At 33.3% G+C, this 13164-nt stretch overlaps 1 protein-coding gene across 1 annotated transcript; it reads right to left on the bottom strand.

Moving 5' to 3' along the window:
* Positions 1–3366: 3366 nt before the first annotated feature.
* On the bottom strand, positions 3367–5322 carry LOC127732046 (uncharacterized). The gene is made up of 2 exons (XM_052241083.1): positions 5133–5322; positions 3367–4383 (listed from the first exon to the last, which is right to left on the bottom strand). Exons 1-2 carry the CDS (start codon positions 5168–5170, stop codon positions 3810–3812), a joined length of 612 nt encoding a protein of 203 aa, XP_052097043.1. The 5' UTR covers positions 5171–5322; the 3' UTR covers positions 3367–3809.
* Positions 5323–13164: the final 7842 nt, after the last annotated feature.

Raw genomic sequence — 13164 nt, forward strand, 5'->3', positions numbered from 1 at the left:
AAATTGTCTTTAAAGGGCAATAACTACTTAAGGGGTCAATTGACTATTTTGGTCATATAAACTTTTTTGTAGATCTTACTTTGCTGAACATTATTGCTACTTACAGTTTATATATATCTATAATAATATTCAAAATAATAACAAAAAACTGCAAAATTTTGTTAAAAATACCAATTCGGTGGCAGCAACCCAACAATGGGTTGTTCGATTCGTCTAAAAATTTCAGAGCTGATAGATCTTGACCAACTAAACAATTTTACCCCATGTCACATTTGCTCTAAAAGATTTAGTTTTTGAGATATAAGCCAAAAACTGCATTTGACCCTTATGTTCTATTTTTAGCCATGGCGGCCATGTTTGTCAATGGATACAAACTTCGGAAACAATTTATAAACAAGATACCCTAAGGAACATTTAATTAAAGTTTGAAGGTAATTGGCCCAGTAGTTTCAGAGGAGAAGATTTTTAAATGTTAGCAAACTTGATGAACAAATTGTGTAAAATTGTCTTTAAAGGGCAATAACTCCTTAAGGGGTCAATTGACAATTATTGTCATATTAAGTTTTTTGTAGATCTTACTTTGCTGAACATTAGTGCTGCTTACAGTTTATATATATCTATAATAATATTCAAAATAATAACAAAAAACTGCAAAATTTTGTTAAAACTACCAATTCGGTGGCAGTTGATTCGTCTGAAAATTTCAGAGCTGATAGATCTTGACCAACTGAACAATTTTACCCCATGTCAGATTTGCTCTAAAAGCTTTAGTTTTTGAGATATAAGCCAAAAACTGCATTTGACCCCTATGTTCTATTTTAAGCCATGGCGGCCATGTTTGTCGATGGATCAAAACTTCGGATACAATTTATAAACTAGATACCCTAAGGATCATTTAGTTAAAGTTTGAAGGTATTTGGCCCAGTAGTTTCAGAGGAGATTTTTGAAATAGTTTACGACGACAGACGACGACAGACGACGACGACAGACGACGACAGACGACGACGGACGACGACGGACGCCAAGTGATGGCATAAGCTCACATGTGGCCCTTCGGGCCCCGGTGAGCTAAAAAAGTAAAATAACAAAAATACCGAACTCCAAGAAAAATTCAAATCGAAAAGTCCTTTAGCAAATGGCAAAATAAAAAGCTCAAACACATCAAACGAATGGAAAACAACTGTCATATTCCTGACTTGGGAATATGAGCCCATTGTCAGTGAAGATCCTGAATAACATATCATATCATATTTTCTAGACACTTTTCATTCTGCATTTCAATTGTCATTATGTCATTCATACAATCTTCAAGGACATTCTAATAAGGTGTTAAAAGTACTTGACACCAAAAAAATCATATAATATCATATTTTCTAGACACTTTTCATTCTGCATTTCAGTTGTCATTATGTCATTCATACAATCTTCAAGGACATTCTACTAGGGTGTTAAAAGTGCTTGACACCAAAAAAATCAATTACGGTTGAATTTAAGTTCAATTTCTATAAATAACCAAGGTGTCAAAAGACTCTTTTATAAATGTCATTTAATAAGCACACGTTTTTGTTAATACACAAACAATCATTATGTCTCATTCAGTGTGCTAACACTTGGCTTGTAATCGATTATACATCACGTTGCAGACATAATAAAAGAAATGTAAAGTAATGTTCCCTATTTTGATGAATTAATAGTTATAATTGGTAAAAGATAGTTCTAGAGGTTCAACTTGGATTCAGACTGTCTTTGAATGATATAACACATATATGCAATGTGTAATGTTTTCCGTCTCCTTTTCATTTAACCATATCCATACGATAAATACCGTCTTCTTCGTTTTCAGAAATATATAAATATATACATGTATTAGATGTAAGCCTCAAGTATGAGTCGCTGTACTATCTGGTCTTTTCATGGTTTAATTGCCAAAATGAAATTTTGCTGATAAATGATAACACTTCTATGTAAATAGTAATACAGAGTTGAGTTAGATGATTGAAACCTATAATCGCACCATAGAAGGGTTGTAGAATTGTTTTGGTTTATATATTGTCGTTCGGTTGCTGTCTCATTGATGTATACATCATATCTCCTTTTATTAGTTTTTGAAAAAAGGCACCAATAGTATTACTACAATGGTATATCTATAAGACAATATCGTTTTCCTCAGTTCTGATTGGTTCTTCAAGGAACATCCTGTGTAACTTGTGGAGCAGGAACAATAAATTCTGGCCCTGTTAGAGCATCCGAGTTATTATCGGTTTTTGGTTTGGTTTTTGTTGCTCATTCTTTAGTCTTCTTTGTCTATTTCTTTTGGTTATGGTGTTGTCTGTTTTTCTTTTGTTATAATGGCGATTTTGCATTGACTAATGGGTTTATATTGACCCATGATATCTCATACCCTCTTTTTATGGAGGGATCGGGGCAGTTAATGACAATATTTCAAGGGTAAGTAATTATAATATTTTAGATGAAGTCTTAACTTTTGTAATGATTGTATCTGTGTATATTTAATTCAGAAATGCCACTGTCACTAAGTATTGCTGAATAATGACTTATTCCCAAAGTCTGGAAAATGAGAAAAATTCCTTGAACAATTCCAAAATAGCAGGTGCACCAATTAAACATAAATGAAACCTTCCAGAAAATATCAAAGAATTGCAATCAACATGAATATTTCATAACAAAAACAAAATTTCAATTGTGTACAATAATTTCCCAACTTTATAATATCAACCATCGACATGCCTACAGAAGAAAGCAATGATTGAAGCAACTGGCCTCCCGAGACTTGCTGTCGTGAATTTGAATAATACGAGATGTAAGGGAAACGTTAATGAACCAGCACCCCAACAACATAACAACATAATAACAACATGTATAGGTGATTTTAGGTGAAATGTTGAATTTCCCAACATGTATGTGTACATTTATCTTAATGGGGGTTTTAATTAAAAAGAAATTACTTTTTCAACTGTAGGGGAATGTTTGCGTTCTCCCTCTCCGCGAATACGGACACGATGAGATGTTTGCAATGCGTCTTGTGTAAATGAATGTCCAGGACAAATCAAAGGGACGACACTTACATACATAGCTGATCTCTATCCCGCCACTGACAAGAGAATAAACAAGATTGTATGTTTTGAAAGAGGATATTTTGTATCCGAATTGATAATATACTCTTAACGTACCCATAATTTAATACTGTACTTTGGGCTGTGTTCTGTTCTTTGGTCGGGTTGTTGTTTTTGACACATTTCCCGTTTCCATGCTCAATTCTATTTGAAATTGATCCTTAACCGTTCTTCTTGTGTGTGCATTGTGTGACATACTAGTCTATGAACTCAAACAAATAATATAAACATATTCATATATAAAATTTATTTTGATGGAACAATTAATTGAGATCGTTGGAATTATCAAATAAAATATCAATATGGCCATTTATAAATAAAGGAACACAACATCCGGTGGTTTAAATCGTGTGGTTTGATCCCGATGACAATGACCTACTACGTCATTAAAGTTTAATGATCTTACAGAGAGTTTAATCAAACATGATCTGTTTTGCCGACTTCTGTTATATTATAGTTCGCTCACATGTCTGGCAATGGGCTACAGGATAAAACAATAATAGTAACAATTGAATTGTCCAGTATCTAATAGTTACATCATACAACAGTTGCATGTACTTGGTTTTATCGCATTAGCCGTTTTAATCATGTCATTTGTTTCACGCCAGATAATGTCTGAAGACTTTAGATTTTTCAAACTTCGTGGGATGAAGTCCTTGAAAATGTTCCAATTCATCAGCTTCCTTCAATTGGTTTCAGGTACTTTATAAATATTATAGAACTCACTATCTGTCCATTTTGTAATTTCCCGCCAACCGGTAGAATGCCGACCTTCTGGAATCCCTCGACCTTTTCAATGATCCTTAGCATGCCCTTGTTACTTGAAAACGTGTCGATGTACATCCCAATATATCCAAGACAAGTTGCGAATTTGACAGCTGTACTCAGAGCGAATTCTCCAAGATATTGTTTCCTTTCGGTTCGCTTGACAATTACAAATGGGTCCGCCATAGCACCGTGTCCTCTATAAAATTTGCTAACTGCAATAATAAATCCAGCCAAAAGGAGTCCCGATTCTTTACATGTGATTGCAAAACAGTCACTGTCTTTAATTTCCATTCGGAACTCGTCTTCCGATTCGAATTCATCTATTCCATAGCCTTCGCCACATTGAGCTGCTTCTTGAATCATACAGTAGGTTTCGGATATTTGGTTTTCCGTCATGTAGTTCACAATTATTGACCGTCCATTTCTCAACTGTGCTACCATAGGAATTTGTGGAATTTTGCCATCAAATACATTTTTTATCCTGCAAATATAAAATAGAAAAAACATTAAGTATGGACAAATTATTTTTATCATGTAAATAATTATCATAATTAATATGTACGGTCAGATTCGTATACCTTCCTTGGCTGGACTTCAAGCAATTACACAATATATTGTATGCAAATACATGTACCACCAAGTTTTTTTTTATAATAAACATTTTTTGTTCATCAACAATGGTTATATAAAAAGACATATTCATAACACAGGATATTATCAACCGGACAGTGACAAAATATCGAGCTTTGACTTTTCCCCCAAGGAGGAATTTGATTCGGCAATTTATGCATACCTATATTTAAGACGCTGCAAGGACCCTCCCGGTCTTTTGTAGCATACCCAAACTATTTTTGCAATCAGGCGTGTAGGCATCGAGTCAGAAAATTATAAGGGTGTGTTGTAAATGATTCAAATTGAAAATTGATAGATGCAGTGTATTACAAAAACAAGGATTTTGCATGAGTTAAAAACATAAACAAAAAGGGTTTTAAACCCCAGACCTCCCCCTTTTCTGAATCCGCATCTACACATCCTGCATAACCAACAAGAATGAACTCAACTCCTGAGAGGAACCAAAGATATATATTATAGTAAACAAAATTCATTAAAAATAAATAATGTATGGTAAATATTGATCAATATCTAAAAAAAATAAAAACCATTCAATGACACTACTAGTTTATATGTGAATAAGAAAAAATAATCATATCTAAAATAAAATACACTTACAGTTCCATTTCACAATAAGCCAAATCCAAGCAAGGCATTTTCTCTACACAGATACAACAATGTATCTTATTACAGCCGGCAAGTTAACGAACAAGATGATATACTGTTTGTACTGTCAGAAAGATCAAAACACACTGGCAGCTTGATTAGAGCAAAGCTGTTTATATTTCAACCGACTGCTATTGATTGTCGAAGATTACCGAGAAGTACCGGGATCTAAAATTAGAAGTCAAGGTCGTTAGATAATGTGTAAACCATTGATTTTCAACAGTTCGCCGCACTATAGGTAAACAATAACATAGTTAAAGGTACTAAAATTTGTTTGGTATGAGAGGAATACACTGTCAACAACCAATGTAACATGCGTTGTTTAATACTTGTATGACTCATAAACAACTTTAGTATATAGGTATAATATGTCAATAACTCATTCCGGTGTGGTGATATACAATGTTTGTGTCTTTAATCGGAAGTACTTTCACATATCTGTTAATTCCATAAATTTTAAAAATGGACACTCATGTCATATGTTTTGTTTGTGATTCAACATTACATTTTAGTACCTTCACGTAATTGTTATTGTGAATTAACATAAATAGTAAAAAGTTTTAAATAGGCTAGTACATGTGTCCTCTGATTATTTTACAAAAACAGGATAAGCTATATCGGGGTATCATTCAGAAAGGATTAATTGAATTTTTTTTTACTTGTTTTTGAAACAAACATGTAGAAAATTGTATATTTGATTGGAAAAGGAATGGTAAATGCGTTAAATACAACAAAAACAACAAACAAAATACAAAATACAACAAAAACAACATACAAAATACAAAATACAATCATTATAGTTCATCAATTAAATAGGGAAAACTTGTACAATACAAAATCTAGGTTTCGAAATGGTACAAACAAAATTTCACAATTTTCTGACGGATGGTCCATTTTTTGCCATTTGATCAAAGCTAACTTAAACCTATAAAAAAAAAACATTTTGAGATTGATATTTCAGACGTGTATTGACCAAAAGAAACCGGTTGTAGGACATGACCAACACAAAATATAGTTTAATACCTAGTCGTAAATTAGCCCAACAACACGAGATCTAAATCGTGCCACTAGGAATTTTAGGAGAAGTCAAAAAAGCATCGAAAGTTTACCACGTTTCTGCCATTTTTCCCGCCTTTTTATTTTACCTCGTCATTTACCCGTACATGTATCGTTTGAAGACATATAAGACATTTCAGGGTCTTGAACTGTATGTACACGCCTCCAGTTCGTAGGTTCTTTCATCTGTGAAGTCGAAACAAAATCTTTGAGAAAGGCGTTTTCCTGTAAAATTTTGCTTGATGAGGAGAAATAGCGAAACAATGTAATTACTCTTTGTCAATATGTCGTGGCAGCGTGACATCCTCTTATTAATTGTAACTTTGAGCATGGAAGTATTATTGTGTTCCATATGTCAAGTAAGAATAATAATATGTGTATAATTGCCAATCAGACAATAGCCACCAGAGACCAAATGACGAGGATATAAACAATAGGGTACTACAAGGCCTTCAACCATGAACAAAAAATATACCGTAAAGAAGGATATAAAAGGTCCTGATATGGCAAAATGTGAAACAATTCAAACGAGAGAACCAACAGCTTAATATATGTCAAAACAATAAACAAAAATCAAATATGACAGACACCAACCAACAACAACCACTGAATTATAGGCTTCTGATTTGGACAGTAAGCACGTGTAAGTTGACGTGTCAGTCTACTACAAAGCAAGGTATGGTATTAACGTGTAATCGTCCTGAATATGCATGTTTAATACACTGTGACTTTGAGATGCATGAAGAACAGCAATAAAATCGTTGTTCCTTTGCTTTTTGTGTTGTTTTTTTGCAGTGCATGTACTGTTGATACCCCATATCCTTTGTTTTTCTATTATGTACTATTTGTTACTGGACGTAACGTGTTTATGCTTCAATCAATCAATAAACTGGTAGTAATTGATTTTGTAATCGGTAAAAGTCGGAAAAATATGGAGGCATTTAATACGCAAAAGTAAAATTATGAAATAAAAACAAATTTGTTTTACTCTCTATTCAAACCCCCTTTCCGACTCCCCCCCCCCCCTCCCCTATTGTTCGTGGTCTTATAGGGGAAATAAATGGTTTATGCATGGTTATTTATTTATCATAATAGAAAAACACATAATTTGACTCTGAAGTATTACATGTTCACTTCAAAGAAAAACAACAGCGATAAGTGCAATTAAGATGTTCTCCCAGAGTATTTAGATCTGTGATAATTAGATTGGATCGTTTTTGTTTGTTGACAAGGCATTAATGTCATACATATCTATTTGATTTTCAACGTATTGAACCAACTTTTTTTTAATTGTATATGGACAAGAATTAAGAGCGTAGTTAAACTTTTTGTTTCTAATTCGAGCTCACAATAATTGCTCTTCATTTCATCATCTCGGCTGTAGCTGATAAAGTAAAAACTGTTTACGCTTCTTAAGCTCCTGAGCTGACCCCAAATTATAATGGGTTTTGCGTTTCCTGGTCTTTAGTTTGCTTTATAGCACATTGTTGACCATTGTTTGTCTTTTTGACTTTTTTTTTTAATATTGGCCATGGTTGTATCTTTCTAACTTTCTTTTTCCGACATGTGTTTTTTTTTTAACTTTTGGTCTATCTTTTTACTGTTTTCTTTATTTATTAACGAACCAGTTGTTATTACTGCTTATTGAATAATTTAAGAGTCAAATGCAGGATTGTCTCCGGAAATGAATTTCAGGCAAGGGAAGCAGTATCGATGATGCAGTGACGTTGTGAAGCAAAACGTTCTCATTGCATAATTTGTTTGTCAATAAGTATTATTTTTAGACCGCTTTAAGCTATTTTCATCCTGTTCTATATCCTTCTATTCTATTCATTCATTCTGGATCTTACGATGTGTAGATAATAACATTAGCATCAACAATGGGGGACAAAGATAGTAAACTAATTATGACGTCATAATCGTATTACGATGATTAATTGAGCATGCTAATAACATGATACTTCTAATTGTAAGTTGCTATTCACAATAATGGTTAATTGCATTCTAATTTGTGAATGATATTCTTGTTGCAAACAGGAAGATTACAGAATGTTCCTAGTGGTATCATGTATTAAGCTGGGTGGTAAGTGCAATGATACTGACATAATTTATAACATACTATTTTAAAAAGTTTCCAATTTGATGAATAAGGAAATCATTATAAGAAACTAAGGGAGCCACCATTTGATTTTTAGGGGGGGGGGGGGGGCTAGGATGTTCTTGCCTTTTTATTTTTCCCTCTATTCGGTCCTGCCTTTTTATTTTTCACTCTATTCGGTCCTGCCTTCTTTTTTAAGTTTATCCTGACTTTTTTGTTTAACTAAATTGTCATCCTGCCTTTTTTTTTTTGCAAATACTCTCATCCTGCCTTTTTTTTACTCAAAACTCTTGTTTGGTCCTGCCTTCTTTTTTAAGTTTATCCTGACTTTTTTATTTAACTAAATTGTCATCCTGCCTTTTTTTTTTTGCAAATACTCTCATCCTGCCTTTTTTTTTACTCAAAACTCTTGTCCTGCCTATTTTTTTCAAATTTCATCCTAGCCCCCCCCCCCCCCCCATAAAAATCAAATGGTAGCTCCCTAAGGTTCCAACGTCCTCAGGCAAAGTTGACTTTTAATGAATTTGGCTATGCTTTTCAGATCCCTTTTGTTTATATAGCACCCCAAATTTCTACGTAAATGTATCTACCATGCATCCCTGGCTTTCGAATGTTTAAGTCTGAGCGTTCTTGATGAGGATAAATCCAGAAAAGCGCTTCGGACACACGAAAAAGTGTTCTTTTCGTTAAGATTCTATACAAATCAGCTGTGGTCAAGATTCAAAAACAATCAGCAAGTTAAGAGACACCACAAATCACGGCAATATCTTGAAAAGTGATATCTCTCGGCGCATTACGTTGGTGCGCATTTAGGGTTTACACATGCAGATTTACAATTGCGCGTAAAATTTTATAAAATTTGCGCAAATGTAATGATATTTACGTGCAAATATAATCGTAATGCGCGCAAGTTTAATGCACCTACATCTTCATCATAAAAATACCATCTTTCACTAAACTCCTTGGTGGCAAATATCGAGTAGGTAGTAAGAAAAAATGAAATCCTTGGAATATGAGCAAACATGGTATTGTTTGCCTCCGGTCACAATGAGACGTTTTTAATGTATGATGGAATTTTAAAACATACAGCTTGTTGATTTTAATACAGTAAATATGAAACAAAGATCAAATTATATTCAGAAACTAAACAGACAAATGAATGTGTATAGGAAAAACAGAAAAACAACTGCAGTTGCATACAGTACATAAGAGAAAAGGAATAAAATAATGATATTAAAAACCAAAGAACCAGATTGATTGATTGTTGGTTGCTTAACTTAATTTTCACTTTGGGAGCCTCCGCGACCGAGTGGTCTAGGTTATGAGTTCAAATACCGCATGCTATTGGTGCGCTCAACTACAATCTTAATTGACTAGGATTGTCAGTTTTACTACCGGTGGCTGTCTCCGGACACCCCGGCTTCCTCCACCAATAAAAACTGACCGCCACGAAATAGCACAAAAGTGTTGAAAGTAGCGTTAAACACCAGTCAATCAATAAATCAATTAATTTTCACTTGTGAGCTTTTATAGAGTTTCATTGCTCCATTATTTGTAATTGTTACGATAATTTTAAGAGCTCAACATTTCTCAGAGACTATATATTTCACGAACAAAGAACAGTTTAGATATGTTATACTTTGTCAGTAACCAAGAAAAAAAACCCTAAATTTTAATAACAAGCTTTCGTAAAGAGAAACAACTTTATGTATGTAAATTATCGAAATTGATTCATTTTATTCGTCGTACGTTTGACAGTAACGTTTAAAATGACTTCTAGGCCGAACGGGCCGGTCGTATTAAATAAATATTAACTACTTATTAATAAGGAAAATATTGACAATGCATCATAAACTGTTTGTAAAAACATAGGTCACTTTAATAAATATTAGTTTATCTAGAGATGGTATGGCCATGTTTATTTTGTTGAAGGGCTTATTGATATCTTGTACTCGAAAATAAAGTTGAAAATATTACGTCATTGATTGTTTTATCTATTGAAGAAAAATTGAATTATGAACAGATTATATATAGTAAGGTGACAAGATCAATTATTGAATTTATTTTGTATTATTCCTTTCGGTAATACAAATAAATAGCGCATTTAACATGTGTAGCTACATAACAATTGATAACGAAATTTAATTCCACTTGTAATCAGGTGGTCGATGATTGTGACGTCAATATCGAGTTTTGAATTATCAAAATAACCCCTTTTCAATTTTGAAGGCCGTCCAGTAGTTAAAATGATACAATTTAAACAAACACTTGAAGTCGCGTGTCACCTATTCAGCGAAGGACAACTTAATAAAATGTTAAGGTCATTGAAGTATTATCGATAATTTAGATTGACCATTAAAGGATTTCCTTTCTTCTTCTCAAAAATAAACAAACAAAGAACTAAAAAACAATAATAATTGAAAAAAAAAAAACACAACAAAAAACGAAAATACCTAGTAAAAAGAAAAAACAACCCACCACAACAGCAAACAAAACAAATTCATACAGAAATACTTGAAAGACAAATGGTTATCTAAGCGGTTGCATTACTTGTCTACATAACAAGAGTGTTACACTACTATCTCAGGTTATGAGGAAGGTTGGCGCCTGTTAAAACGTTTAAACCCGTTGCATTTGTATGAACCTGTCCTAAGTCAGGAGCCTGTTGTTCAGTGGTTGTCGTTTGTTGGTGTGGTTCATAAGTGTTTTTCGGTTCTCCTCGTTTTTTTATATAGACCAGACCGTTGGTTTTCCTGTTTGAATTGTTTTACATGGCACTAGGCATGTTGGGGCCCTATATAGCTTGCTGTTCGGTGTGAGCCAAGGCTCCGTATTGAATGCCGTACTTTGACCTATAATTGTTTACTTTTTATACATTGTGACTTGGATGGAGAGTTGTCTCATTGGCACTCATACCATATCTTCTTATTTATATATAATGGTAAAATTTCTCGTTACGTGTTTCACTGAAAAGGTTGAAATTGGAGAGCTCATGAAACCATTTAGAATTTGAATAATTAGTTTTTGACATAAATCCATAAAAGTGTAATGTTACACATCACTATTTCATACATTATCCGTGTCCAAACTGGAAAAGAACATAGTAGACAGTTTTATTGATATAATTGTGTTTTTGTTTTTTATATATATATATGTCTCCCGTTTTTTTTACAAGCATTATGCAGTTACTGTCTTTTGATAAATATGTGGTATTATTGACTTTTGGCCATTGGCCACAGTGAATATCAGTTTTTTACAAGTCAATTAAACCACATATTTACCGAAACAAAAGACAGTAGTTGTTTTCTTCTATATTCCGAGAGAGAAAATGCATGTAATGACAATTATTTACCAAAACCAATTGTACATCAAACGATTTTACCATAGTTATGCAAGTAAAAGCACGCGAAGTTTTGCGTGGTGAATATAGATATAAGAAGATGTGGTATGAGTGCCAATGAGACAACTCTCCATCCAAGTCAAAATTTATAAAAGTAAACCATTATAGGTCAAAGTACGGTCTTCAACACGGAGCCTTGGCTCACATCGAACAGTAAGCTATAAAGGGCCCCAAAAATTACTAGTGTAAAATCATTCAAACGGGAAAACCAACGGTCTAATCTATATAAAAAACGAGAAACGAGAAACACTTATGAACCACATCAACAAACGACAACTACTGAACATCAGATACCTGTTTTCGCAGGTGAATTTGCTGCAAGTTTATTCAAAATCCAATTCATATAGAAAAACCTACTGAAGTTCTATAAATATGGAATAACAATCAAAACTGAATGCTGTTTTAAGCAACCCTTGTGCATTATAACTGAATTACATATTTATTATTAACGGCATACTGATGTTAGAACCGCAACACACACGTATGAAGATGTGATACTATACATTGTAGTAAAGATTGAAACTCATTTTGACAATTCAGGGGAGATTAATTCTCGCTCTTTATCAGAAATATATGTCAACTTTATTATAAAAAAAAAGTCGGAATATATTAAAAGGAGAATCAAAACTCGTACGCTGAAGAGAAGGCAACAAAATCATGGCTAAAAAACTCCCAACAAATACAAAACACTAAATAAAAAAAAACTAAAAACTTCGCAATACGAACAACACCAAAACCCGGGGTTGATAGCAGGTGCTCAGAAAAGGTAAGCATATCCTGCTAACATGTGACAGCCGTCGTATTTTACATGGCAAGTTCACACAAGTTGATAAAGTATGAAATATGCCACAATCAATCTTTAAAACGAAGATGATTGCTGTCTGCCGTAATGTTTTTCGTTTTTTTTTTTGCGTTTAGCATAATTCAGGCCATTGGTTTTCCTTTCTTTTTTTTTTTAATTTTCTTTTAACATTTTGTCATTTCGGAGACTTTTAAAGCTTGCTATATGGTATGGGTTTTGCTCCATGTTGAAGTTCATGCACACGATGACTTGCAACTGTTTACATCATGGTCTTTATTTCAACATTACTTCATCTTCTTATTTTCAAATGTCTCAATAAAATATATGTCAATTTCTGCGATCATTTGTAAATAATCATTTCATGAGATTAGTGTACATTCTCTTTTAATGCCTCTTTCGAGATGTTAGGAATTATGCTATTCCTATTAACCTTTCAGTGATAAAAACATGGTTACTTTGTTTGTTATTGCAGTGATCGTAACTTGTCATAAAATGTTCTTCTACAGTAATCAGTCACGAACAATTTATTTACAAATGCTTAATTTCTTATCTGAAACGACTTCAACACAACATCTTTGGCATCATCAATTGTCTGTACAAAGCAAACACGAGATGACCTCTGTGGGCA

The sequence above is a fragment of the Mytilus californianus genome, unplaced genomic scaffold, assembly GCF_021869535.1.
Source record: "Mytilus californianus isolate M0D057914Y unplaced genomic scaffold, xbMytCali1.0.p SCAF_22, whole genome shotgun sequence".
Lineage (NCBI taxonomy): Eukaryota > Metazoa > Mollusca > Bivalvia > Mytilida > Mytilidae > Mytilus > Mytilus californianus.